General features: G+C 34.9%; 4 protein-coding genes across 4 annotated transcripts; 2 read left to right on the forward strand and 2 right to left on the reverse strand.

Annotated features, from left to right (window-relative positions):
• The first annotated feature begins 776 nt into the window (after window positions 1-776).
• On the forward strand, window positions 777-10,313 carry LOC112003990 (leucine--tRNA ligase, chloroplastic/mitochondrial). The gene is made up of 20 exons (XM_024036220.2): window positions 777-1,262; window positions 1,722-1,866; window positions 1,959-2,015; window positions 2,506-2,625; window positions 2,708-2,812; window positions 2,936-3,159; window positions 3,356-3,422; window positions 3,507-3,661; window positions 3,889-4,153; window positions 4,301-4,495; window positions 5,314-5,393; window positions 5,680-5,742; window positions 5,880-5,961; window positions 6,323-6,400; window positions 6,472-6,573; window positions 6,703-6,875; window positions 7,025-7,202; window positions 8,044-8,121; window positions 8,465-8,596; window positions 9,638-10,313. The coding sequence occupies exons 1-20, from the start codon at window positions 877-879 to the stop codon at window positions 9,878-9,880; spliced, it is 2,928 nt and encodes a 975-aa protein (XP_023891988.2). The 5' UTR covers window positions 777-876; the 3' UTR covers window positions 9,881-10,313.
• Window positions 10,314-11,210: 897 nt separating this feature from the next.
• Window positions 11,211-18,021, forward strand: LOC112004005 (glycosyltransferase BC10). Its single transcript, XM_065777607.1, has 11 exons — window positions 11,211-11,425; window positions 11,523-11,848; window positions 11,933-12,049; window positions 12,743-12,843; window positions 13,034-13,105; window positions 13,238-13,319; window positions 13,490-13,570; window positions 15,698-15,739; window positions 16,273-16,332; window positions 16,592-16,738; window positions 17,292-18,021. The coding sequence occupies exons 2-11, from the start codon at window positions 11,546-11,548 to the stop codon at window positions 17,454-17,456; spliced, it is 1,170 nt and encodes a 389-aa protein (XP_065633679.1). The 5' UTR covers window positions 11,211-11,425; window positions 11,523-11,545; the 3' UTR covers window positions 17,457-18,021.
• A 2,794-nt stretch (window positions 18,022-20,815) lies between these two features.
• Window positions 20,816-24,647, reverse strand: LOC112004009 (peroxidase 29). Its single transcript, XM_065777602.1, has 3 exons — window positions 24,348-24,647; window positions 21,766-22,123; window positions 20,816-21,338 (listed from the first exon to the last, which is right to left on the reverse strand). The coding sequence occupies exons 1-3, from the start codon at window positions 24,558-24,560 to the stop codon at window positions 20,935-20,937; spliced, it is 975 nt and encodes a 324-aa protein (XP_065633674.1). The 5' UTR covers window positions 24,561-24,647; the 3' UTR covers window positions 20,816-20,934.
• Window positions 24,648-25,253: 606 nt separating this feature from the next.
• Window positions 25,254-27,633, reverse strand: LOC112013118 (peroxidase 29). Its single transcript, XM_065778057.1, has 2 exons — window positions 27,421-27,633; window positions 25,254-25,400 (listed from the first exon to the last, which is right to left on the reverse strand). Exons 1-2 carry the CDS (start codon window positions 27,631-27,633, stop codon window positions 25,254-25,256), a joined length of 360 nt encoding a protein of 119 aa, XP_065634129.1.
• Between the last annotated feature and the right edge of the window lie 263 nt (window positions 27,634-27,896).

Consider the following 27,896-nt stretch of genomic DNA (forward strand, 5'->3'; position numbering starts at 1 on the left):
GGGTCCCACGCTTAAGAAGCATGTTTGGCCAAGTTTTTATTTTTAGTTCCTATCACCTATAACTCAACAAAATGAGTGATGGGTGAGTGAAAATGGAAAAAAAAAAAAAAAAGGTGTTTCTGAGTGATGAGATATGAGTTCTGATGGCAATATTGTAAATACACTTAAGTTGTGGAACCCACTATCTTTGTATAGTCTAATTCGTGTCAACCTATTCACTACACCTAACTGCTCTCTCCTCTCTCCATACTAGACTCACTCTTCTTTGTTTTTTGAGTAACTTTTTAGTTGTGATAGCTTTTGATTCTCAAAAAGACTACACTCCTTCAAAAACTAAACTATTAAACGTTCTTCATAGATTGAGGACTTGAGTTTATAAGCTAATGCCAAGTGGTATATTTATAGCAAAAAGTCTACGGAAACAACAAAACTTCATTGAGTTTATGGTAAATTGACATCTCAGCTTCTTATGAAATTATTGTTCATAGAATAAATGTCCTCATAAAGGTATAAAAACCTAAGCACACTAAATAAATTTTACTCAGAAAGCATCCAAACCACAAACCCACCACCACCCCCCCCCCCTAAAAAAAAGAAAAAAAGAAAAAAAAAGAAAAGAAAAGGGAAAATGGGTTGGGGAGAGCCCAATCCTTACATTCTAAAGACCCACATGTTAAATTCACTAGTTAAGTCCAAACTCCATCCTTGGACTTGGACCCAAAACTTCAATCACTAAGACCAGTGCAGCCAATCAGTTTTAAAACGCCAGAATTACATTATCTCATAATTCCTTTCCTTAAATCCTAGGCCACTCTTGCGACTCTCAAACACACTCCCTAAATCTTGTTCTTCCTCTTTTCAAAGTGTTAATGCGAAATGAGCAAGCATTTACTAGAGACTCATATACAAATCCAGCCACTTCCACCACGCTCACACACATTTCTCTTTCCCACACAATTACAAACACTTCACTCTAGAAATTCCTTCACCATCAAGAAAAGCTCTTTTTGTCTCAGCTTGTGTAACAAGAAGAAGAGTAGCTTCTCCTTCAGCCATGCAAGTGTTGTCAGAAGCTCGGTGACTCGAGGAGTGAATGAAGTGGAAGAAGATAAGCAGCTTGTGGTGAAAAAGGCTTACCCTTTTCTCGAAATCGAGCCCAAGTGGCAGCGTTATTGGGAGGAGAATCGAACTTTTCGAACCCCAGATGAAATTGACACTTCCAAGCCTAAGTTCTATGTTCTTGACATGTTTCCTTATCCCAGGTCTTTCTTTTTTCTCTCAAATGTTATATCTTTTTTTGATGCACAAGTAATTAAGAATGTGAAAGAGCAAATACCCATTTTTTTTTTAATTTACTCTATGTTTGTAGTTTTGATTGATAAAAGTTGTAATGCTATCTGTTACTAGCTAAAAGTTTTAGGATTAGGCATTTGGGATTGTTTGCCAATTTGGGTTATTTGATTTTTTATGTGTCTGAAATTATTTATAGGATTAAGCATGTAAAATTGTGAAGAAACAGTTTTAGTTAGTATCTTTTGTGCAATTTGATCAATGAAATATTCGCTGCTTGAGGCTTCTATAGTAACTATGCTGGGAATAAACAATTTAGATTGACTGGTTTCTTAATCCCATTTTTAATTGTTGTAATTTAAATAATGTAAATTTTGTGAGTTGGGTGGTTGTGACTGAGGTTCCGTGCTCATTTTCATCAACTGATGCAGTGGAGCTGGATTACATGTTGGCCATCCACTGGGGTATACTGCCACTGACATTCTTGCTAGATTCAAACGCATGCGGGGTTACAATGTTTTGCATCCAATGGGATGGGATGCATTTGGATTGCCTGCAGAGCAATATGCAATTCAGGTTTGTTTTTCTGTTGTGATATATATGTGCTACTCACTATATTGAGTTTATGTGGTGCTTATGCACATTTGTTTATTGGTTACTACCAACAGACTGGAACTCACCCAAATATCACCACATTTAGGAATATCAACAGCTTTCGTTCTCAGGTGATGTAATGTTCTTTCTGTTTCTTAGTAACTCTAATGCCTAAAGCATGCATTTAGTAATGAATAGTGATTTTAGGAATTCGCAATCTATAGATCAATGTTGGTTATGGGGCATTGAATTCCATTGGGATTCTTTCAAGTTCTAAGAGTTAGTTACTGGTCTGGAATCACTTGAGTGTGACTCAAAGACGTACTTCAAAACTTGTATGCATACATTTGATATTTTAATTATGGTACCATGTTATGTTAAACCTAGGTGCGATATGGACGATTGTTAATCTGATCTGATTTTTAGTAGTAGTGGTTCAGCATGATGTTTAATTATTGGAGGATTTATAACACTTAGAGGCATGATAGTCTTTGCTTGCACTTTTAAATTTTGATGCTAGTATTTTGGTTTTCATTTAATCATTCAGCCTCACATATAGCATAGTTCTGGCAGATTGTGTGAAGTTTTTTCTCATGTATTTGCATCTTATTTGCTTTACAGCTTAAATCATTAGGGTTTTCATATGATTGGGATCGTGAATTTTCTACAATAGAACCAGAATATTATAAATGGACACAGTGGATCTTTCTTCAGTTGTTAAAGAGAGGATTGGCATATCAGGTAAAATAAAATCTTGCTGGCATTATTTTTTTTTGAATCCAATTATAAAAGAGATCTAATAGTGTACTTAGTACATGTTCAGGCTGAAGTGCCAGTCAATTGGTGTCCTGCTCTTGGCACTGTCTTGGCAAATGAGGAGGTGATAGATGGTGTTAGTGAACGGGGGGGTCATCCAGTTACAAGAAAGGTATGCTGGTTCAATGCATCTATCTTTTAGAAGCCATGAGTCTGTTTTATAAAGTTTCCTCTCTTATTTGCAGTTTTTGAATGGTTTTATAATTTTACAGTGTCATTGTTTATTACCAAGCAGCCAATGAGGCAATGGATGCTCAAGATTACTGCATATGCTGATCGTCTTCTTGAAGATTTAGATGACTTAGACTGGCCTGAAAGTGTAAAGGACATGCAAAGAAATTGGATAGGGAGGTCTGAAGGGGCCGAGATGGAATTTTATGTTCTTGACAGTGATGGACAGGAAAGAAATATAAAGATTACAGTTTTTACTACAAGGCCTGATACCATCTTTGGGGCTACGTAATCCTCTTACTCCTTTTTATTGTTGCCTGTATTTCATGACTTTCATGCATTGGGTATAACTAGAGAGTAATTATTTATTTATTATTTGTTATTATTATTATTATTATTATTTTTAATTTTTAATTTTTAATTTTTTTTTTAATCACAACTGTCCCTAGATTAGGATTCATTCTTATCAGTTGTTTGTTTGCAGCTACTTAGTTGTGGCACCGGAGCATACTTTGTTGCCATCACTGGTATCCATGGCGCAGAGCAAATATGTATGTGATTATGTTTCTTTCCCTAATTTGTCTCAAAAGATTTCTTTACCATGGCTAATTAGAAGACAACAATATTGAGCACAGGTGGAGGAATATATAGACCTGGCCTCAAGGAAGAGTGACCTTGAAAGGACTGAACTTCAGAAGGAAAAAACTGGGGTTTTTAGTGGTTGTTATGCAAGAAATCCTGCTAATGGGGAAGCTATTCCTATATGGGTTGCTGATTATGTCCTTGGGAGGTGTGTTTGCCTCATACTTCATCTCTTTCCTTATTGACAGCAATTCATCTGTTGGCAGATGCATGTACGCTGATGCCACAACTTTTACTCGTATATATTATATATTATGATATAGACTAGTTGATTATATGTCATGTTATGCAAATATATTTAATGGAATTGTTAACATTTTTTGGAGAGTTTTTATTTAATATGATTGCAATGCTAATGTTTCGTTATTGGTGCAGTTATGGAACAGGAGCAATTATGGCTGTACCTGCTCATGACACTCGTGACTATGAGTTTGCTTTGAAGTATGACATTCCAATTCGTTGGGTTGTGACACCAGAGGATAAAAGTCTCACTGATTCTAGATCTGCTTTTCCGGGTCAAGGCCTGATTATAAATTCATCAAATTCTATGTTGGGGCTTGACATTAATGGCTTGTCCAGCAAAGAAGCTGCTTCTAAAGTCATTGAGTGGGCTGACAGAACTGGAAATGGGAAGAAAAAGGTGCCTTTCTTAGTTTATCTGAAGTTTAAAGATAGGGCTGAGAGGTTTCCTTTTTTGGGGGGGGAGGGCTGAGGCGGTGGGGGTGGTGTATAATACCTCTTATATGTATGATATAATTTGCATTATCTCAAACTTGTCTTTCTTTAGGTAAACTACAAGTTGAGGGACTGGCTTTTTGCTCGGCAACGTTATTGGGGGGAACCTATCCCAGTCATTTTCTTGGATGAAACTGGTGAGACTATTCCACTTCCTGAAACTGAACTGCCTCTTACCCTACCAGAGTTGGATGATTTCACTCCTACCGGAACAGGGGAACCACCACTATCAAAAGCAGTGTCTTGGGTAATTTTAACTCTCTCTCTCTCTCTCTCATTTACTCTGTATATATGTTTTGGTGTCTTTATTTTTCAACATATTTATGGTTCTGGTGAGGTACATAATAATCTTATTGTTAATCATCAACAAAGTTAAAATCTATTTAAACCTCAAAATTCCGGGTGCATTTTTTGCAGGTTTATAATATATTTCTCTAAGAAAAAGAAAAATGCCTTTTAAATTTATTTTATTCTTAACCTTTAATGAAAATATCAGAGTAGTTTAATGATTAATTGGTAATCCTGCCTTAGGCTTTGATACAGGCTGTAAAGAGCTGGGATGGGAATAGGAAGGTATTAGTTTAACTTTTGTTCAACTAAAAGACTAAACAATAATCCTACCAGATGCATGATTTTGTTAATTTGGATGCTGAAAAATAGAGTTAAAAAAATGAAAGCTTGTCAAGATTTTCATTGGGATGCTTTTAGAATTTCAACCTTCATATCAATTGCCAGCAATGGATATGGACCCATGGAAACATCAATTTGAGTTGCTGTGAAACTGTGTTAATTCATATCTACAGAGGCATAATACTTACAAACTCCTGAAACATGTATCCAAGTATAATCTGCCTAATGTCACTGCCACAAATCTGATAATAGAAGCCCTTATGACAGGTTTTGGAGTTGTGAATGAATTGCTAAGGTAGCTATGTGTTGTTCAATCTTTGAGATAGTTCTGATTGGTCTCTTCTCAGTTTCTCTAATTATTTTTGAGTGGCACTTTGACCAGTCCTTTAGCATTCCTTAGCTTTTGACACCTTCAATTTTGTGAATGATTTGCAGGTAAAAACAATGGATCCTTCATCTGGAAAACCTGCTACACGAGAAACAAGCACCATGCCACAATGGGCTGGTTCTTGTTGGTAATGGTTTGCTTATGATGTTCAGTAGTTTGAATTTTAATTGGTTGATACTCTTTTTTAGCTGTTTATTTTTTTTGTCAATGGTTATAATGTTTAATAGGGTCTGAATTTTAATTAGAACGGTTAGTTTTAGGATGATTGTGGGGTGAGATTGAATGGAAGTATTATTGTTGTTATCTTTTCAATACTTTTTGTGTGTCATATGCAGGACCTTTTTACTTACTCAAATTCAAATATAAAATTCTTTGGAGAGTTGGGATCTTATACTCTTATTACCCATGCCCAGGTACTATTTGAGATTTATGGATCCTAGTAATTCAAAAGAATTGGTGGATAAGGAAAAAGAAAGGTAAGAGTGGTTTTTACCAACAAAATGTGTATTTCCCTTAATGTATTTTTCTCTACATGATTAATCTGTGGCATTTTAATTTTTTTAGCTTAACATGATTTAGTTGCTTAGCTTTTGAAGCATATTCTCATCTGCAGGTATTGGAGCCCTGTTGATGTGTATGTTGGTGGTGCTGAACATGCAGTTCTTCATTTACTTTATTCCAGGTTCTGGCACAAGGTTTGTGAACATGCTATTATTCAACTTCCCTTTGGCACAATCCTTGTGATCTACTGGATATTGCACCTGTTTCTGGAACTGCCAAGTCTGTTATCATCTATTAAAATCATTCTTGCGGTTGAAGTCTAGGATAAAAGCAAATTTTCATTTATTGTGAAATTATGATTTCTCTAAATAAGTTTGCTTGCTTGTGGGTGAGTCTCATTCTTGTTGATAGTTTTCATTAGCTTGACAAATCCAAATGGAGCTAGGAGTTGTTGGAACTGAGTGATGCTGCCCGATAGTCAAATGTTCCCTCCCCCCCTTCCTTTTTTTGTTGCAATACTTAAAATTGAATCTGATTCACATTTCTCTATCTCAGGTTCTCTATGACATTGGTGTTGTGTCCACCAAGGAACCCTTCCAATGTGTCATAAACCAGGGAATCATCCTTGGAGAAGTATGTGTAGTTTCTTAAGCATAATAAAGCAATTCTCCATCATTACATGTTACTAATAATTCAGGTTGCAGGTACAATATATGGCTTTCCGAGATTCAGATGGAAATTTTATATCTGCGGACTCTGCTGATATGTTGGGTGAAGCTATTCAAGAAAGAATTCCTGAGGAGAAAGTATGTTCTGGGTGCTTCTAAAAATCTTTTTTCAATCTTAATGCATTCCTTCACTTCTAGTAAAGGGATGAAGCTGACATCTGGCATCACTTTCTCCACCCTTTTGACAAAATCATAATTCTTATGTAGGTTGTGAAATCTGGGGATTCTTTTGTCCTGAAAGACAATCCAAAAATTCGTTTGGTTGCTCGTGCTCACAAAATGAGTAAAAGTAGGGGAAATGTTGTGAATCCTGATGACGTTGTTTCTGAGTATGGTGCAGATTCTCTTCGCCTGTATGAAATGTTCATGGGACCTTTAAGGTAGGTTTTCCTTTGAGTGTTTTGTTTTTATCATATCTGGAACAGAATTTTCTGATCTCTCTGTCAATTTAAGCCATGCTTCTAAATAAAGAGCACTGACAAAAATATTCTCGTTTCTTACGTAATGTTGCTCTTTATTGTGCTTCTAGGGACTCAAAAACTTGGAATACTAGTGGTATTGAAGGTGTTCATCGATTTTTAGGAAGAACTTGGAGACTGATTGCTGGTTCACCTTCACCTGATGGTACATTCAGGGATGGCACAGTGGCAATTGATGAAGAACCTACTCTGGAACAACTTCGTTCCCTCCATAAATGCATTGCTAAGGTCACATCTCAACTTCTGTGATTATAGTTTTTCTTTTTAATATGTGTTTTGGTTGCTCCTCTATAAGTTTTCTTTTGGACATGATTCATTTCAATCTGTACAACTACTTTTGACACTTGTGAATCACTTAATTTAAATGTAGTTTGACTTAGAAGAATGCATCCGCACAACCATATTTTACTTGTATTGTATTAAGTAAACACATATTTGCTGCATAGACTTGGATATGGTCTTACCTGTGGGAAACTATCATGTGTTATGGCATAGGATGGGTAAGATAAATTTGTACTCTGATATGAAACAAAGCTGTTATAAAAGAGTGCATGTTAACAATGTTCTTTATTTTTAATGGAGAATACTAGAGTTACATAAAGCAGATATCTTTGGTGGTTGGAATCTCTCAAGTGAGAGCCATATGGCATGTGTCACATACGTGATACGTCTGTATGGGATGGGTAGCATGCACAGCCGGGGTATTACTACCAGTAATAAACCATGGTTTTTAGTATACTTGTACATGTTGTAGATGCCTGATTGCTTGAATATATATTTTTTTTCCAAAAAGGGCTAGCGTGCAAATGTATGCATGATTCTGTTGGGCTTAAGGTGCATAATAAAGTATTTAAAGCTTGTAAATAGATAACCAAATAGCCTACCACCTTGGTAATGTTAGTTCATCATTCATGATCATTGATGCAGTAGGACTTTCTACCAGAATTCATGAGGGTTCTGAGTTTGACACCTGTCTAGAATTGGTGCAATATTTTAAAAAAGTTTCTGGCATCTATACATTTAAGAATCCTGAATCCTCTAACCAATGAGTATTGATTCTGAGTTGCAGGTAACAGACGAAATTGAAGGGACACGGTTCAACACTGGAATTTCTGCAATGATGGAGTTCATTAATGCAGCATATAAGGTTTTTTTCTGTGAAAGTTTTAGAACTAACTTGTAAATTTTCATTTTGGATCAACTTTTAATTTTCTAACCAAGGCAGAAAGATTTATTTGAACTTTCTGCTTATAGTTTGAAGATACTTCATTTTTTTAGGGGTCAAAAACTTTAGTGGATTAAGAATGTCAATAAGCATAGGGAGAAAAATTTTAATACATTGTCTCATTAGAAGCAACACTTTGCAATATTACTTTTCATGATCTTGTTGATGGTTGGAAGAATACACCCCCAACCCCCAATTTTAGTTCTATCTCAATTTCTGGTTCTCTTATTGGTCTGATCATTTTTTTTTTCTTTCATATATTTAGTGGGATAAACATCCGAGATCAATATTTGAAGCATTTGTTTTGTTGCTTTCACCATATGCGCCTCACATGGCAGAGGAGCTTTGGTTACGTCTAGGACACTCAACATCACTCGCATATGAACCTTTCCCTAAGGTATTATTTTGTTATCTTTTAAAATTATTTGGAGTTTTGAGTGGCTTATTAATTTAATTTTCAAATATCTTCTAATTCTTAATGGCCTTCAGGATACTTTCTGATTAGCCAATATTCATATATTGTGGAATAAATTTATAGGTTTTGAGTATTTAGGTATCCTCATGATTATATTGTATAGCTGTCATTTTTCATGGTTTTTTTTTCACACTTTGATAGAACATATGTGCAGGTCCATGCCTCCACCTAATATTTGTTTAGCCATCACCATTCCTTCAGCAACTTGTTTCAAGCTTGATGATAGAGAACTTAAGATAATCTGTGTGGAAGTTGTCAAATATGTTTTTTTTTTTGGGAGATATCTTGCCATGATGATTAATTTTTATCAAAGTGCTGCAATAAACTATTATGATATAGTTGAAAAAATATGCTCCATTTGGGAATAATTCAAATGAACTTTGAGCTTAAGGAAGTTGACTTTTATTTTGAATCTTTGAGTTCCCTTACATCCAATGACCATCAATATTTGACCCCTTCAAACTTTGTCTATAACATGGGCTGAGTTAACCGGCATGCATAATGCCTCAATAACCATTGATTTTCTTTATTTTTTAGTTGGATCATTAACTGTTGATTTATCATAACTGAACAACTATTGGTAATGTAGGTAAAGTGGAAGTATTGGAATATAGAGGGGCACATGTACATATATATGCACACAAAAACACAGCCACAAACATACTCGAACCCTTATATGCATGTGAAAGTGAGGAAGTCATATGGCTTTACAGTTTATTCTCTGGTGAAAATTATGTCAGGAGAATATATTATGACTTTTGGACAACAGATGAAGTAGCACCTAGATGCTCAAATCTGATCCTCTAGAATGACATAGATTGAGCTCTTGTGGCCCAAATGATGAGGGGAAATGAGTGTTCTTTATATCTTGCTAGTCTGTAATGTGGAGACACTAGTGGTATGAAGTGCAAGACAGAACTTTTATCTTAATGATGACCAATATATTGATATGTTCTTTTGCAGGCTGACCCTGCTTACTTAAAGGATTCGACTATCGTCTTACCAGTTCAGATCAATGGCAAGACAAGGGGTACCATCCAGGTTGAAGAAGCATGTACAGAGGAGGATGCTTTCAAGTTAGCATCGAAGGATGAAAAACTCTCAAAATATTTGGCTGGGAAGTCAATCAAAAAGAGAATTTATGTCCCTGGCAAGATCTTGAATGTTATCTTGGACCGTGAAAACATCAAGGTTGGTGCCCGATAGCCCTCTTCAACCCCTTGTAGGGGTTGGTGATGCTTATTCATTTCAACCTGGAAGAAGTGGCCATGACTTCACACTTACCCACCAACTTTGTATCTTGCCCTGCAATGCAAATCCTCTATGACCTTGCAGTAATGCCTGGAAATTTATATGCGAGCAATGGGTTTTTGTGCACCAATTCATGAATGTATGATCATAGATGTAATCTTGTTGGTTAGGCAGTAGCACCTTTTCATCCTATACTGCAGTTGGTTTCTTTTCCAGCTGATACAGGTTTGTGGGTGGGTTTTTGGTTGACCTTTGCGAATCGATTAAGGTTGTCCACTAAGTTTCTTTGCTGTCATTCATGCTTTTGTATTATTTTTAATGGTCATCAGCCAAACAATTATGGATTCTGTCATTCTCAGGGTATTTTATATATAGTTTATAAAATCTATATGGTATGATTAGCATTAGTGATGGCGTGCTTGGCGGGCAACCCATTAAATTTTAAAACACAGAATATAAAAAATAGGGCAAGTCAATCTCCTTTGGAGCATTCGGTCCAATGAAAAGTCCCACAGTGTGAACTGTATAAGAGAAAGGTCTTGGTCGATATCTTCTTCTGATTCCCATATGAAATCATTTTTAGGTAGTTAAAGGACAGGTTGACCACACACCAAACACCCTTATTAATACTTGGAAAGGTCACCTAATAACATCAAACTCACTTATTACTGCTCTATATTACACTTTTTTTTGTTTTGTTTTATATATATATATATTTTGTTTTGTTTTATATATATATATATATATAGTTCATTCTGAAAAAAGGATTGTTTTAAAAAAAAAAAAACTGAATTTTGAATTTTAAGATGTCTTATTAAAAGAACCTTTATTCTTGGTCAAAATAATCAAGCTCCCATCAACGTCCTTTAATTTTTCCTTCACTTTGATGCATCTCAGCAAAGTACAACATTTACATCATTCTCTTCTACCAAACCACAAAGAGAGCGAGACAAAACCCCAAAAAATAAAAAAAGGGAAAAAAAAAAAGAGAAAAAGAAAAGATCTACTTTGCTGTCACTCTACTCAAAAATTAAAAAAGAAAAGAATTGAATTGATACGTATACTTGGGTGTTGACGACGCGTTGTTGGCCTTGGTTTTACATTATTAGGCGGTGGCATCTGGTTAACTCAAATGGTAGACTTGTTAAAGACTTTTATTTAAAACACCTTTTTTTTTTGTGTGGCCCGCACATGTCACGGGCCCCATAGGCTCCGTATATCTCTCCTATCAAACAATTTGGAAACTGCTGTACAACTACAACTACACGACACCTGTTGCTCTCTCTCTCTCTCTCTCTCACTATTTAAAACACTTTCCGTTTTCAATTTCAATTTCCAAACTCTTCCATTCCTTTCCACTTTTTCTCGACAATTACAAGCTCCAAACTCGGATTACACACGGAACAGTAAAATATAGAGATTAGAGAGAAAGCGAAAGAAGCCTCAAGTCTTAAGAGTTAAGACTCTCTCATCAACTCCATGCACCACCGCTCCTTCAATGTATGTCTCTCTCTTTCGCTCTTTAATTGTATTTAATAATTAAAATACTATTAATCTGATTCTGTTTTGGGGATTTGTTCATAATTCTTAAAAAAAGGATTAGGAGGAGGAGGAGAAGCTATGACGACGAAGAAGGGCGCAGCAATAGCGTGGTGGAGACACGTAGTAATAAGGTGGTGGAGCTGTAACTGTAAGTGTCAGTGGAAGCTGAAGCTGTTGCTTTTCCTCTCCGTGGCGCTCACTCTCTTCGCTCTCTTCACCTTCCACTCTCGACATTCGCCTCCCGATATCTCCTTCTCCTCGTCGTCTCCGTCTCGTCACCGACTACTTCGCCTTAAATTCGACGGCGTCCCCAAGATCGCCTTCCTTTTTCTCGCTCGTCGCAATCTCCCTCTCGATTTTCTTTGGGACTCTTTCTTCGAGGTTTTCTTTCTTTTTTATTTTATTTTATTTTATGAATGTATGAATTTTCCTATGCTTAACGCTTGGCTTTGTTGAAATTCACAGAATGCTGACGTCGCGAACTTCTCGATCTATGTTCACTCGGCCCCCGGGTTCGTCTTCAATGAGTCCACATCGAGGTCCACTTTCTTTCGCGATCGACAATTGAAGAATAGCATTCAGGTCTTTTTTTTTCCCCCTTAAATTGCTTCAATTCATTTTCCATGTTTCATAATTTTGTTCAATTTTTAGCTTCTGTTTGGTTCCTGAGAAAACCGAGGAATGAAAATGAAAACCAAAAAAAAAAAAAGAAAAAGAATTTCGTTACTGTCAGGCTCTGTAGAGAGGAATTTTTTAAATATTATTATTAGTCTTGGTTAATGACAAATCCACCTTCACATTTTCTCGGAAATGAAGTAAATTTTTCATTTTTTATTTATTTAAATGTCTCTGTTTGATTGCTTAGTAAACATACATGTAGTTTAAATTTATGTGCTTCATTGCTTAGTGCTCCACATAGAAGATAAAAAGCGGGAAAATCTACTTATATTATGCTGTTTTAGTTTCCAATAATGGGAACAAGTTTGGATCTTTTTGTAGGTGTAACTTATTTTTTAAAGCAAAATAAGCTCATACAAACACATCCTAACTAAGGAAAATGGTGATTCCAGGGGAAGGACTAAGTTAAATAGTGATATTTGAATTATCAGTTCAAGTATTGGAAAATTTTGGACTAAAATTTTTATTTTCCCTTGTTTTCTAGTATATTGTAGGAAGCGAAATGAAGTGATAAGGAGTTTTGTTTTAATCTTCTCTTTGGTAATTTGATGCGCTTGACATGAATGTGTATTGGGTTTGGGTGATTGGGAATTGCAGGTGGGATGGGGAGAATCGAGTATGATCCAGGCAGAGAGGTTGCTATTTGATGCAGCGCTTGAGGATCCAGCAAATCAGAGATTTATTTTATTATCTGATAGGTCAGAGTTCACTTATATCAAATGAATTTACGTATAACAGCATGTGACTAGAATAATGATTTCAATTATCACCGGACTCAATTTGATGTTGTGCTATATGAAAGATTGGCTATTTTTATTATTTTGTTGAAGACCCGAGAGTGTTTTGGCTCCTAATTGACATCTGAATTTCGCTTTCTCTATATTGCAGTTGTGTTCCTCTGTACAACTTTAGCTTTATATACAACTACGTGATGGCTTCTCCAAGGAGTTTTGTGGACAGGTAGATGGAGGGCTTTGATTGTTGAGGTGCAAAGCACTGATTTTTTTTAGATGGTTCAGTATCAATAGAAAGTCTTTTTTTTTACCCTTTTGTCAATTGAAGAAATGTTAAGTCTTTTATTCCTTGTTGTAGCTTTCTTGATAAGAAGGAGAATCGCTACAACTCAAAGATGTCACCTGTGATACCAAAGGAGAAATGGCGAAAAGGGTCCCAGGTTATTTATCTTTCATTTCAATTGCTGATTTAAATGTATTGAGATCTCATTATCATTTTCATCACCCCTGTTGTCATCAAAACATTATTTGACTGAGGATCAAGATAGCATTTTTATTACTATTTATTCATAATCTACCTTTTAACTTGATTTTGATTTTGGGATTTCAGTGGATCACTTTAGTTCGAAGCCATGCCGAAGTCATTGTAGACGATGAGGTGATTCTTTCAGCATTTAAGAAATTTTGCAAGGTATGTAATTGCGTGCTTTATATGAAGTTTATCCCTTTTCTGGTAATCGTCCTTTATAATTTTCTTTGTTTGAGTATTACTTGTGGATAGAGCATCTATATCATGATACTTTTGTTCTTCTTGGAGAGAAGGTTTTTTTTTTTTTTTTTGGGGGGGGGGGGGGGGGGGGGGGGGGGTTATACAACTACGTGATGGCTTCTCCAAGGAGTTTTGTGGACAGGTAGATGGGGGGCTTTGATTGTTAAGGTGCAAAGCACTGATTTTTTTTAGATGGTTCAGTATCAATAGAAAGTCTTTTCTTTTTACCCTTTTGTCAATTGAAGAAATGTTAAGTCTTTTATTCCTTGTTGTAGCTTTCTTGATAAGAAGGAGAATCGCTACAACTCAAAGATGTCACCTGTGATACCAAAGGAGAAATGGCGAAAAGGGTCCCAGGTTATTTATCTTTCATTTCAATTGCTGATTTAAATGTATTGAGGTCTCATTTTTTTTATTTTATTTTATTTTCTTTTGGTGGTTGATTATTGAAAGAAATATTGTTTAATGTTTCTATGTCAGTTGGTTTTTATTTGTGCTTTGTAGTTTGGCTTTAGTAGGATTGTTGGTTTGGGTTAGATGGTGGCTTGTTTGTTTGTTAGCTATGGCTCGTAACTTGACAAAAAGTAAAGTTTGATTTTCCTGGGAACTTTTCTTACTTTGGTACTCTTATATGTGATAAAACATTAGTGTAGTTGGCTTAGATTTAGGAGATTAAATTGTGTGAAATTTGGATATAAGAAGTTTCTGTAAATATCCATAGGATTGTTGTTTGCTGAACTTTGAAACTACTTTCTCCCCCCTAAAAAAAAAAAAAAAAAGTTTTAAAAGACCATCACTTCCGAAATCCCTTCCGCTGTTTTTAGATTCACTTTTTTCTTGTACATAAGTTGTTTTGTTTTCCTTTATTGCTTGTACATATTTCCTTCATTTACTTCATCTCTTTGATGGAGTAGCTCCTTTTTAATACAAATTTTTCTTACCTATCAAAAAACAAAAAAAAAAAAAGACCATCACTTCCACTTTGTAGGTTGCTGAGCCAATCTTCTTAATTGGAAAGCAGAATAAACAGTTTTAAAAGCACTACTTGTTCAGATCTCATTATCATTTTCATCACCACCCTTGTCATCAAAACATTATTTGACTGAGGATCAAGATAGCATTTTTATTACTATTTATTCATAATTTACCTTTTAACTTGATTTTGATTTTGGGATTTCAGTGGATCACTTTAGTTCGAAGCCATGCCGAAGTCATTGTAGACGATGAGGTGATTCTTTCAGCATTTAAGAAATTTTGCAAGGTATGTAATTGCGTGCTTTATATGAAGTTTATCCCTTTTCTGGTAATCGTCCTTTATAATTTTCTTTGTTTGAGTATTACTTGTGGATAGAACATCTATATCATGATACTTTTGTTCTTCTTGGAGGGAAGGTTTTTTTTTTTTTTTTTTGGGGGGGGGTGTGTGGTGGTGGGGTAGGCTCAATTTTAATTTTAAAACTGTATATGCATTAGTTTTTGTGGAGCCTTACTCCAATGTGGTGCTCAAAACTTCAAATGAGATTCTATGCGATCGGTCAAAAGAAAATTAAGGGTTTTTTTAGCAAACTTACACAGGTTTTGAAAGCTACGTCTGCATAAACTTTTTGTCCACCATTGAAACTTTTTTTTTTTACCAATTTTTTTTTGCTAATCAACAAATGAAGATATGTGCCTTTACTATTTCGCAAGCATGACGGTGTTTTTTATATGTATTTTGCTGTCTTTGCTATTCTTTGTTGTCTTTGCCTATGATTGCTAAGTTACAAACATACCCAGTGGGGCTTGCACGTATTACCCCATTATTCACACTGTTTTTATGGGAAAGAACAAATGTCGTTTGATCTAGAGCCATTGGTGTGTATTTGCATGCTTTTGAGCTTGTTTCTTTCTAGTCATCAGAAAATTTGAATAGAAAATTTTAAGTTGACAGATAGTAGTCCAAAGCTGGAATTTCAGTTTGGTTAATCATGCAACAACTTGTTTTTCTGCTCTGAAATTTCGGTTTGGTAAATCATGCAACAACTTATTTAACTGCTTCTCATTTTGCAGCGACGTCCGCCAGTAGATGTTAAAAAGGGAAAGCTGAATATTGTAAGTGATCCTTGATTGCCAATTTTTGTTGATAGATGAAGAAGAATTAGAAGATAGCTTGCTTACCAATCAATTTAATTAACACTATATTTTAATTTTTAAAAAATACTTATAAAAAAAAAGCAAGTTTTTTTCCTCCTAGATTTCTAGTTTAAGTAAATAAATTTGAGGTTAATGTTGACACAGTAGAGTTTATATGCAACCAGTATTGACTGGTAGTTTACAGAGCATCATGTTCTTTAACATAGGAAATCCAGTTACAAGCACATACTTGTTTGTGCCCCTTTTTGTATTTTTTCTTTCTCTTCTAGTAAGAACAATGGATATGCCTGGAATAAATAAAGTGAGATACATATAAAATGCAAAAACAGAAAGAAAGTTGCAAATCTCATATAATGTGGCTTAGGGTTATTATATATATTATTTTGCAGATGTTGCAACAGTTCCCTTTATCTTATATTAGAATATTATATCTGTTACACCTTTAACTGAATCATAATTTGTTCTGATCTTGGCCCAAATACCAAATGCAGAAACTTCAGAAGCAGCATAACTGTATTCCAGATGAGCATTATGTGCAGACATTGTTAGCGGTATGTCATAGATTTCCCTTTTATCAATGTTACATGTTTATCAATGTTACATGTTTGCAGCATGTTGTTGTTGCGATCTTTTAGCCATTGTTGTCATTGTTATTCATCAATTCTATCTAATGATTTCTCTCCATCTTTTACTTAATATTGACTGCTTCATTTATTGTGGTGCTCTTTGTCGATTGGTTGTCCACTAGTATCATGATTTCCTGGTGGGATCACTATTATTCATTTTTTTTTCTTTATGCTTCCCCGTTAGATGAGTGATCTTGAAGGTGAACTTGAACGAAGAACATTAACATATACCGTGTGGAACCAGTCTGCTACAAAAATGGAGCATAAAGGGTGGCATCCTTTTACATTCAATTTTGCAAATGCTGGCCCTAAACAAATCAAGGAAATTAAGGTAGTCATTTTGCCTCACTTCCTCTGATTGTTGATCTTGTATATTTAACAATGGATAGAAGGATGTACAAAGTGTGATTTTTCTCATTTAAAATTTTCATCCTTTGGATTTATGGTATAGTACTCTTTGTTTAAGCCTTGGGTCTTTGGACTGCTTCATGGCACAAAATTATGGTGCACTTGGGGATAGTTGGAAGTGAAAATGGGTTTCTTGAATGGAGATGGATAATGCCCTGCAAATGGAGTTATGATACAAATTTATTTTCCTCTTCTTTAAGTAAATGAAAAAAATCATTAAAGGAAAATGTGAAAAAGTTGTTGATTGATCCCTGTAACCTTCATTTCTCCTGCTTTGTAATAATGGGATTCTACTACAAAACTGTTATCTGTTACTTTTATTAATCCATACTTTAAATGTGTTATATCACTATATTGGTTTTTATTTTATTGTGAGCTGTAATACATGCAGTGTGTAAATTATGGCTCTTTTTAATATAAATTTCCATTTCCTCTACCCTCTTTTGTTGTTTAACTTGTCTGTTTTAATTCAACAGGACATCAACCATGTATACTATGAGACCGAGTTCCGAACAGAATGGTGTCGTAGTAATTCTGCCCTTGTTCCCTGTTTTTTGTTTGCTAGGAAATTTTCTCAGGGAGCTGCTATGCGCCTCTTGAGTGATGGAGTGGTTGGTCACGCTGATACCTCTGAAGTCTGAAGTCTGAAGTGCTAGGCTCACCCCCATAAGTTATGGCTTATCTTCTTACAGCCCTCTAACAATCTAGTGACGCGTTTAAAACTATAATTTGGGCGGCAAGTGGAATGCCTGCTAAAGGTTTACGGAATACATTACACACAAGACCTATATTGATACTAGAGACTAGAGAAAAAGAATCGTACCTGCAGCTGTAAAGTTACTTCCAGAGACAAAGAGTTGTAGGATCATAAAGTTACTTCCAGAGACGAAGAGTTGTAGGTAGGACCATAAAGTTACTTCCAGAGACGAAAGAGTTGTAGGATCATAAAGTTACTTCCAGAAACGAAGAGTTTTAGGACCATAAAGTTACTTCCAGAGACGAAGAGTTGTAGGATCATAAGAGTTGTAGGATCAAATAGTTCGTAGGGGCTTCAATGCATCATGCTGATGCCCACTGAGAGATCTTTTTTGATTAGTTTTAACTTCATTGCATTATTACTATAGCAGTATGACCCATTACATTTTTTATAAGGTTACAAATTTGTAGTTCATAAAATTGTTCATATTCTAAATGTTTTATTTTTTACGAGTTGGCTGATAAAAATGCCCAAAACAGCAGTTCTGAGTTACATTCGACCATAGGCAGGAGTAGATTAATTTTGTATGGCCTAGTATGAAGCAATCATGCATGGTCAGAAGGCCTCACCTCGCATTAACTTAGTATCAGCTGCATAACATTCTTTTCCTTTAGGCTTACCTACGATAATTTGAGGTCTAGCATCGACTAATTTTTGCGTATTTGGTGTATGAAAAATTTTATTACAGGAATTGCTTCATTCATGTTAAATTCAGCAGGCTTCTCATATTGGTTAAATACAACTATCAAAGATTGTTGCTTGAAGTTCTAATATACTAGCCATAACTAGAAGAAAACTTATATATATATATATATATATATGCTTGTGAAAAAGTTGTTGATTGATCCCTGTAACCTTCATTTCTCCTGCTTTGTAATAATGGGATTCTACTACAAAACTGTTATCTGTTACTTTTATTAATCCATACTTTAAATGTGTTATATCACTATATTGGTTTTTATTTTATTGTGAGCTGTAATACATGCAGTGTGTAAATTATGGCTCTTTTTAATATAAATTTCCATTTCCTCTACCCTCTTTTGTTGTTTAACTTGTCTGTTTTAATTCAACAGGACATCAACCATGTATACTATGAGACCGAGTTCCGAACAGAATGGTGTCGTAGTAATTCTGGCCTTGTTCCCTGTTTTTTGTTTGCTAGGAAATTTTCTCAGGGAGCTGCCATGCGCCTCTTGAGTGATGGAGTGGTTGGTCACGCTGATACCTCTGAAGTCTGAAGTGCTAGGCTCACCCCCATAATTCATGGCTTATATCTTCTTACAGCCCTCTAACAATCTAGTGACGCGTTTAAAACTATAATTTGGGCGGCAAGTGGAATGCCTGCTAAAGGTTTACAGAATACATTACACACAGGACCTATATTGATACTAGAGACTAGAGAAAAAGAATCGTACCTGCAGCTGTAAAGTTACTTCCAGAGACAGAGTTGTAGGATCATAAAGTTACTTCCAGAGACGAAGAGTTGTAGGACCATAAAGTTACTTCCAGAGACGAAGAGTTGTAGGATCATAATAGTTGTAGGATCAAATAGTTCGTAGGGGCTTCAATGAATCATGCTGATGCCCACTGATAGATCTTTTTTGAGTAGTTTTAACTTCATTGCATTATTACTATAGCAGTATGACCCATTACATTTTTTATAAGGTTACAAATTTGTAGTTCATAAAATTGTTCATATTCTAAATGTTTTATTTTTTACGAGTTGGCTGATGAAAATGCCCAAAACAGCAATTCTGAGTTACGTTCGACCATAGGCAGGAGTAGATTAATTTTGTATGGCCTAGAATGAAGCAATCATGCATGGTCAGAAGGCCTCACCTCGCATTAACTTAGTATCAGTTGCATAACATTCTTTTCCTTTAGGCTTACCTACGATAATTTGAGGTCTAGCATCGACTAAATTTTGCGTATTTGGTGTAAGAAAAATTTTATTACAGGAATTGCTTCATTCATGTTAAATTCAGCAGGCTACTCATATTGGTTAAATACAACTATCAAAGATTGTTGCTTGAAGTTCTTCTAATATACTAGCCATAACTAGAAGAAAACTTTATATATATATATATATATATGCTGTTGTATGAGTCCATTGATACAATAATATATTATTAAAAACAAAAGTTAAACCTAGCCAGGTGTTTAAAAAATCAATGAAATCATAAGAGGACAATAAATAAAAATTACAGACAGTGGAGCAAATGTTAAAAAAATGACATTAATTTCTAGCAAATTTCTTTAATCTATTTGTATTATTATTTAAGAAGTTTCTCCTATTTGGATTCTTATTTGGGATGATCAAAATATTCTAAAATTCACTTATTTAAAATGTTTAGATAATAGGGGTAAATATGTAAAATTACTAATTTTAAAAATCCTAAATTTGAAAAACCATTGTTCCATCCAGTTTCTTTCTCAAGTTCAAATTTAAAAATATTTTTTTTTAATAAAGAAAATAGAATAGTATTTTTAGATAGTTTCAATAGCTTTTTTTCCCTCTCTCTCGTTAGTAAGTATGGTATTATTACAACTTTTTTTTTTTGGCACTCTCTTTCTTTCAGGTTAGTCAAAGTATAACATGTTACCACTTCTCATGGAATAATTGCTTCCCGTTAATTAGTATTATTTTTATTTATTTTAAAAAGTTGAAAAATAATTACTAATTACTATTGTTTTGAATACAAAAAAAGTTTCTAACCCTTTATCCATGGATGAGGTTTGGGTCTGGTGTCCAGTTGCACTGGACTCGTTGAGATAATGACACGTGTTTACTTTTGGACATGTGTCACCATCTCAACGGGTCCAGTGCATTGGACCTAAACCTTACCCCTTATCCATATCCTTTAAAATTTGAGGTTTACGTTCTCAAAGGTTTTTTTTAATATCAATTTTCCATTAATCCCAATTTGAAGTTACACATTTGTCCAATTATGTAGAGTGATGAAACTAGCACAAAAAAATAAACACTGAAACTATTATTTTGGATGTGCATGGATGTGTTTATTTTTTGGTCTCTCTCTCCCTCTCTCTCTCTCTCTCTATATATATATATATATATTGATACTCGTGAATTTCAGTTAGCTCAATTCATAAAGTTTCTGATAAGAGATCTGAGGCTCAATTCCTGTCTACACCAATTACCGATTGGTGTCTTGTTAAACTCTTTTTAAAAAGAAAAAAAAAAAAACTTTGGATACTCCTTTCATGTCTTCAAAGCAGATGAAATACTCAAATTAACAATATATATTTTTATTTTTATCAATCAATTTTCTATATAATTTTTCATATGAAATATTGGAGGAAATTAAAAGGCCCTGAGCACATGCATATCAGGTGTGATGAGGCTAGTTTATATTTATATGGCTGCATTTCATCCTCACCTCACCTTTCCCTTTAGTTAGAACATTGGTTGAAGAAAGCTTGACAAACGCAGAAGAGAAGACTTGGAAGAAATAGTTCTGATCAATGGCGAAGTGTCTAACAATGGGTGCAGTTCGAGGATCTGTAGAGATGCTTGAGTCAATAGTAAACAAGCCTTTACCCATTAGAATATCTCTGTAATACTGGTTATCAAATATCGTGGGGGTTATGTCGTTTGGAACGAATGTGAAGTTTGATAAAGGAACTCTTGTAGGACATTTAAATCTTAAGAAGGCCTCATATCCATAATGCATATGACCATTAGGCTGTGGATCGTACAATCTACTAGCAATGTTCATGCAGTGTCCAACACCCAGTGTATGTGCACCTGCAAAGAACAATTTTAAGTTAAAAAAAAACAAGATGAACTTAAATTATAGTGTACATTTTAAACTTCTAGTGGTACATTCTGTTAGATTATAGTAAACCAATCACTGTGGACAAGATTTAATCAATCTTAATTAAAATACCTATGTTTAAAGTATACTTATGAGGAAGACAATTATGTCTGTCTGTGTATTCATTAAAAAAAAAAAAAAAAATTTCTATCTATGAAGTTTCCTTTATATTGATTGGAACAACATCACCTTTTTTTTTTCTTTTCATGTGATAATAACTAACACCATTTTTATTTAACACTAATCACAACATGTTACCTCATCACTGATAAAAAGAAGTTGTGAAAGTTTGTGTTTCCTAAACTTATTCTTTTAAACACGCACAAGTAGGAGTTCTTAAATTATTTAGTCCATTACCGATGATAGCGATTGACTCCTCAAGATTCATCCCTTTAGAGGCGAAAGTATGAATTAATTCATGGACTTTAATTCCTTGTGGGGGAAGACTTGCATCAGCCTGTTGGTAACTAGAAGTGGTGGAGTCCTTTCTTCCAAGAGGGATCTGAATATGGGGTCCTCCTGAGAATGACACTGATTCCTTGGCAGCTAAAGCAATGATATCTGCACAAGACACCTTTCCAGGACACTTATTTTCCAATATTGATTTTATGTAGCCAATCGTTTCCCGCTTTCTGATAGCGAAGTTTTTTGAAGAAGCCATTTCGGGTTTGTGTTTTGAATTGTCTGAATCGAGCAGGATTGATGCATCGCAACCCTGTATATCATAGCAATTGAAACTCAGTTTGTGTGAGAGAGAATGTACCTTCAAGCTAGCACAATCTCTGTAGGCCTAGAAGCTAATAGAGAGAAGAATGAAAGATAATGAAATAACCATGTACATGGAAAGTGCAGATAAGGAAAGATAAGCTAGATTATTCTTGAGATCAAGAACAGGAAAGAAAGTAATCTTTACTTGTAAGTTAGGTGACTTGTTATTGGTTTCTCTTCTTCACTCACGCAGCTCGTGAAATTGAGAGGTTTTCAGGTTTGTAGTGTTTGTTTAAAAGGTTCTAGATATTTCAGGAAAAGATTAATTCATGCCTTTAAAAGAAGGCACATACAATTGATGTTGAAGAGGTTACCCAAGCCTTGCATGAACAAGAGGAAGCCGAATTGCCTAAATCCCAACACAAGAGAAATCTATTTCATACATCAAATATATACACCCTCCTTCTCACATGTGTGCGATGATACGACTATAGGATTTACACATTATAAGAGAGATAATGTGTGTGTGTATATATATATATATATGAAAATTTGGGATGTTTCTTAAGGTTAGTGACTCTGTAATTTAANCAAGAACAGGAAAGAAAGTAATCTTTACTTGTAAGTTAGGTGACTTGTTATTGGTTTCTCTTCTTCACTCACGCAGCTCGTGAAATTGAGAGGTTTTCAGGTTTGTAGTGTTTGTTTAAAAGGTTCTAGATATTTCAGGAAAAGATTAATTCATGCCTTTAAAAGAAGGCACATACAATTGATGTTGAAGAGGTTACCCAAGCCTTGCATGAACAAGAGGAAGCCGAATTGCCTAAATCCCAACACAAGAGAAATCTATTTCATACATCAAATATATACACCCTCCTTCTCACATGTGTGCGATGATACGACTATAGGATTTACACATTATAAGAGAGATAATGTGTGTGTGTATATATATATATATATATGAAAATTTTGGGATGTTTCTTAAGGTTAGTGACTCTGTAATATTAATTTCTGTAATTCTCTCCATTTATTATCTTTTGGTAAATTTCTCCTGCTTCTAACCTAATTTTGTGTTTCACACGAATCAGGTCTAGGTTTTTCTATATAGGTTGGAGGCTATAACAATACATAGGTATCAAGTTGCTTGTTATCAATAAAATTCTAAAGAATGGGTTAATTAGGTTTTTTTAACTAGTAATAGATCAAACTGTTCATGTTACATTTGTGAAGATATGGACTGATTGTAGAAACCTATTTGCTAGAGTAAGACATGTTTACAGAGAAGTTAACTTTTGTGCGGATCAGCTAGCACTGTAAGGATTCAGGGAAGGAGCTAGCAATATTTGTATCACAATTCACAATTATACTGAGCCACACTCAGTTTTATTGTATGCCTTATTTTTGGTGGGATATCATGCACCTTGAAACAAATAAACGGTTCTTTGTAAATACTAATTTGATGTAGATAATACTGCCTTGCCATTTTAGAGGGACAAAAAGAATAAGTGGGAGGCTAGGAACAAAATTAGGGCAAAATAAAAGGTGTCCAACAATTAGAAGTACAAATTTGGTTACATAGGAGTAGGAGTTAGGACAGACATATATATATATATATATATAGATGCAAATTTAATGCATGTAAAAACTTGGGTGTGTGGCATATGTACATGTGACTTTTTTTTTTTTTTTTTTTTGAGAGAAAGGTGTGGCACTGGCATGTGACTTATGTACAATCCACTATTGTGAGATAAATGAGCGAGTAAATGCTGATAGGTCATGTAGTTAGATTAAATGTTTTATAGGTGTAGAAAGAATTTATTTCAAAGAAAAAAGTTACAAAAAAAAAAAAACTAAGATCTGGTCCTTGAACTCTACTTCGATTTCATCCATGACCTGTCCATGTCAATTTAATTCTTGACAATTTTCAAATGGAACAAAAAAATATGACTACTTTACTTTTTTTTTTTTTTTTTTTAAGAGAGTTTCACAACTTATGCGTCCGCTTTTAATGATAGCTTTTTATCATCAGACTAAGACACCAATCAATTTTTTGTATAGGCAAGAATTGAACTCCAGATCTCTTATTCAACTATCACATACTTTACCAGTCATTGATAATACAAGATTAAAAATTTTAATGACATAATTTGTATGATTTGGAAAGCCTAAAAAGAAAAAAAAAACTAGTAAAAGGAGAAAAAAAAGAAGAGCAAATGGAAGTGTAACCTCACCTGGACTTGGCAGTCATGGAACATTAGCCGGAGAAAGCCCGCTGGTGCAGTAGCATCAGTCAAGAAAATGCTTAGCATCTCCCTCTTCACTATGGTTTCTACGTTTGGACATGAATACTTGTAGTAGTCATAAGCCAGTTTTGCTTCATTTATACCAAATGGGATCCCTATAAGCACTACTGCTAACACAAATAATGGAGAACCGCTTCCCATTTTCTTAACACACAAGAATGAATAGTGGATTTGTATGGTGGCAGAGTATGTCTCTCAAGGACTAAAAGACTTTCTTTTATATGGGCTCTTGGCTTGGCTTTGCATTGATTAGTGACAGTTTAAAAAGCATATTGTGGAAACCAGTGGCTTCTTCTGCTTATTCTTACTCCTAATTGACAGTTGTACTTCATCACTTTTTTCGTTATGTTCAAAGCATATAGACCAAAATGAAGGACCATAACACAAAAATAATATTATAATGTTTTACCCAACATTTAATTATGGGATAATTACAGTAAATTTACTTATGGTATGGTTCGTTTTCACTCTGTTTGTAATTTAAAATTTTACACTTTGTCCACTTGAATTTCAAATTCTAACTTTTTAATATTATTGGTTACAACAATTTTACAACATTTTTACAACAAATCACAGGTGGTTAGTTATTATTGGTTCAAATTTGAAACTAATACTAATATTACTTTTTTATCCCAACAATAACAACCAGTAACAACCTGCCACTTAAAATTTATTGTAAAAATATTATAAAAATGTTATAGACATATCATTTCTCTTCGTGTTATGTTTTGATTGTAAAAGTTGTTTGTTAACAGAAAAGTTAAAGGTATGTATCGGATAGACTTTTGAATTCGTTTATATTTTGGTCGTAAAAGTTGTTTTTTAACGGAAAAGTCAAAGGTGAGTATCGGATGGACAACGAATTAAAGTTGAGGTGGGTGGCAAAACGGTACCTGCACCAACTGGTTTGAGGTTGGTGCAGTTGGTGAGTGGGAAAACGGTAAGTGCACCAACTGCACCAACCTCAAACTCCTCTCCTCTCTGGAGATATCCCAACACAGATAGATTCGCTGAATCGACTCCTCCGTCTCGATCTCTCCGATAACAACATACGTGGCTCGATTCCGAAGCAGTTGTCGAATTTTGACTCGGCTCCTCACGCTACGGTTACAGAACAACGTGCTTTCGGGTTCGATTCCTGATCTCTCTGTCTCTCTTGTTAACCTCAAAGAACTGAACTTGACCAACAATGAATTCTATGGAAATGTACCTGATGGGTTGGTGAAAAAGTTTGGTCAAGGCAGCTTTTCTGGGAATGAAGGGCTATGTGGGTCGAGTCCTTTACCTGCTTGTTCGTTCACCAATACATCTCCAGCGACTGCATTGGCTCAGACGGTGCCATCGAACCCGAGCTCCTCCTCAGCGGCGAGCTCCTCCATCGGACCTCCGTGGCCGACCCTTCGATCCGCCTCTCTCTCTCTCTCCCTGCTATCTTATTTTCTTTGCTGTGAGTGTAGTGGGTCTGTGTTTGTGTTGCTAGGTGTGGTGGGTCTGGGTTTTGAAGAGGGGTTTGCTTTGGTTTTGGTTTGAGATCTGAGAGACTGAAAGGATTTTTGTGAAATTAAAATAGATCCGTAGGATTTTTGTAAATGTTTTTTAGGATTTGTGCGAATATGAAAATTTTATTTGGATTGATTGGCTCAAGACTGTTTATACCAAGAGGAAGTGTGTTCTTGAACCCAAGATACAAAACCCCCCTCTTTGATCTTGTCTGTTTGAGTTTTCTTTGTTATTTTTTGTTTTTAGAGGAGACATGAAAGTGAAGATAAAATATATTTTTACTCTTTTATAAGAGGTGGATAATGGATGAATAAAGAATTAAAGTTCAGGTAGCTAAAGTGTAAAGTTTTAAACTACAAGTAAGGAAAGTAAAAACAAGCTATACCTTATATGGTTTATTGTAATTATCCCTTTAATTAACTTAACTTGTCACGGAAAAGAGGGCTCAGGCCCTGCTGTTGTGTTATGGGCAGAGGGGAAAGCAGCCTATTTAGCAATTTTAACAGCAAAAAAAAAATGAAGTTATAGGTATGTTATTTTTTAAAGAGACTGGTCCAGTTAATCCATTGCAGAAGATATCAAAATTGTTTTTTGACTTTGTTTTATTTGGTGGGATGGTATCTTTTGTCAGTCAGAACGCAAATGTTTGTACTCATAATGGACTGATTTTTGTAAGTTTGATAGTTCTATGACCCATTAATTACTGTCTTGATCTATTTGTTTTCAATGAAGTATGTTTTTTCAGCAAATAAACCTGTCGGCATAAGCCAATATTTCACATCAGAGTGCTGCTATATTATATAGCGTCACTGAGATTTGGTTCAGTTGATGTTAAATGCACTGTCAAAACAAGCCTCATGATGGTGCAATCACTATCCAATAGAATGTATTGTCTAAAAAGATGCATGTAATTTTCACAATTTTGCTGCATGTCAAGTTGTGAACTTGATGGTCCTGTCTTGGAGACATGCAACTACCTTTCGTTTTCTACAAGCTGGTAGCAATTTAAGGTTGCTGTAATTTGGAGAAAGTGCTACAGGTATATATGTGGTCTAAAATTATTTCTTGCCCAGTAAAACTGGTAATAAAATGGCTTTGACAGTTTAGTAGCTTATGTAGTTAAAAACTTAAAATAGATGCTTGTGACTTAGACAATTTTGCCACAAATACGTGGAGTTTCAACACAACGGTCCTACCCTACGAAATGTAGGAAGATGGCTTGCTGTTACTGATTTCCTCGGCTGCTATAGGTATGCTATGTACAATGAGAGGTGGTAATGTGGTATGATCAAAGACGGTAATAATTGGAACATAGACATACAAAGCAATGAGGCATTTCTTTTGCAATAACTACATATTTGAGGCACAATTTACTTGAGAGATCTAATTAGCAGATCAGGGAAGAGAATGGATGATAATAAACGATTAAAAAAAAAAAAAAATAAAAAAAAAACTAGTAAAAGGAGAAAAAAAAGAAGAGCAAATGGAAGTGTAACCTCACCTGGACTTGGCAGTCATGGAACATTAGCCGGAGAAAGCCCGCTGGTGCAGTAGCATCAGTCAAGAAAATGCTTAGCATCTCCCTCTTCACTATGGTTTCTAAGTTTGGACATGAATACTTGTAGTAGTCATAAGCCAGTTTTGCTTCATTTATACCAAATGGGATCCCTATAAGCACTACTGCTAACCCAAATAATGGAGAACAGCTTCCCATTTTCTTAACACACAAGAATGAATAGTGGATTTGTATGGTGGCAGAGTATGTCTCTCAAGGACTAAAAGACTTTCTTTTATATGAGCTCTTGGCTTGGCTTTGCATTGATTAGTGACAGTTTAAAAAGCATATTGTGGAAACCAGTGGCTTCTTCTGCTTATTCTTCCTCTTAATTGACAGTTGTACTTCATCACTTTTTTCGTTATGTTCAAAGCATGTAGACCAAAATGAAGGACCATAACACAAAAATAATATTATAATGT

This window comes from Quercus suber, unplaced genomic scaffold, assembly GCF_002906115.3.
Source record: "Quercus suber isolate HL8 unplaced genomic scaffold, Cork oak 2.0 scaffold_10, whole genome shotgun sequence".
Taxonomy (NCBI): Eukaryota; Viridiplantae; Streptophyta; class Magnoliopsida; order Fagales; family Fagaceae; genus Quercus; species Quercus suber.

What these genes read in the sequence shown, in the direction of transcription:
- LOC112003990 (XM_024036220.2), top strand. Translation starts at nt 877, where the DNA reads ATGAGCAAGCATTTACTAGAGACTCATATACAAATCCAGCCACTTCCA. An exon ending in AGAGAGGATTGGCATATCAG is followed by an intron (nt 2,626 to 2,707) that starts GTAAAATAAAAT and finishes GTACATGTTCAG; the next exon opens with GCTGAAGTGCCAGTCAATTG. An exon ending in CTGGAAATGGGAAGAAAAAG is followed by an intron (nt 4,154 to 4,300) that starts GTGCCTTTCTTA and finishes GTCTTTCTTTAG; the next exon opens with GTAAACTACAAGTTGAGGGA.
- LOC112004005 (XM_065777607.1), top strand. Translation starts at nt 11,546, where the DNA reads ATGACGACGAAGAAGGGCGCAGCAATAGCGTGGTGGAGACACGTAGTA. An exon ending in CATTTAAGAAATTTTGCAAG is followed by an intron (nt 13,571 to 15,697) that starts GTATGTAATTGC and finishes CTCATTTTGCAG; the next exon opens with CGACGTCCGCCAGTAGATGT. An exon ending in ATGTGCAGACATTGTTAGCG is followed by an intron (nt 16,333 to 16,591) that starts GTATGTCATAGA and finishes CTTCCCCGTTAG; the next exon opens with ATGAGTGATCTTGAAGGTGA.
- LOC112004009 (XM_065777602.1), bottom strand. Translation starts at nt 24,560, where the DNA reads ATGGGAAGCGGTTCTCCATTATTTGTGTTAGCAGTAGTGCTTATAGGG. An exon ending in TCCATGACTGCCAAGTCCAG is followed by an intron (nt 22,124 to 24,347) that starts GTGAGGTTACAC and finishes TATGATATACAG; the next exon opens with GGTTGCGATGCATCAATCCT. An exon ending in GGAGTCAATCGCTATCATCG is followed by an intron (nt 21,339 to 21,765) that starts GTAATGGACTAA and finishes TGTTCTTTGCAG; the next exon opens with GTGCACATACACTGGGTGTT.
- LOC112013118 (XM_065778057.1), bottom strand. Translation starts at nt 27,633, where the DNA reads ATGGGAAGCTGTTCTCCATTATTTGGGTTAGCAGTAGTGCTTATAGGG. An exon ending in TCCATGACTGCCAAGTCCAG is followed by an intron (nt 25,401 to 27,420) that starts GTGAGGTTACAC and finishes GGATATCTCCAG; the next exon opens with AGAGGAGAGGAGTTTGAGGT.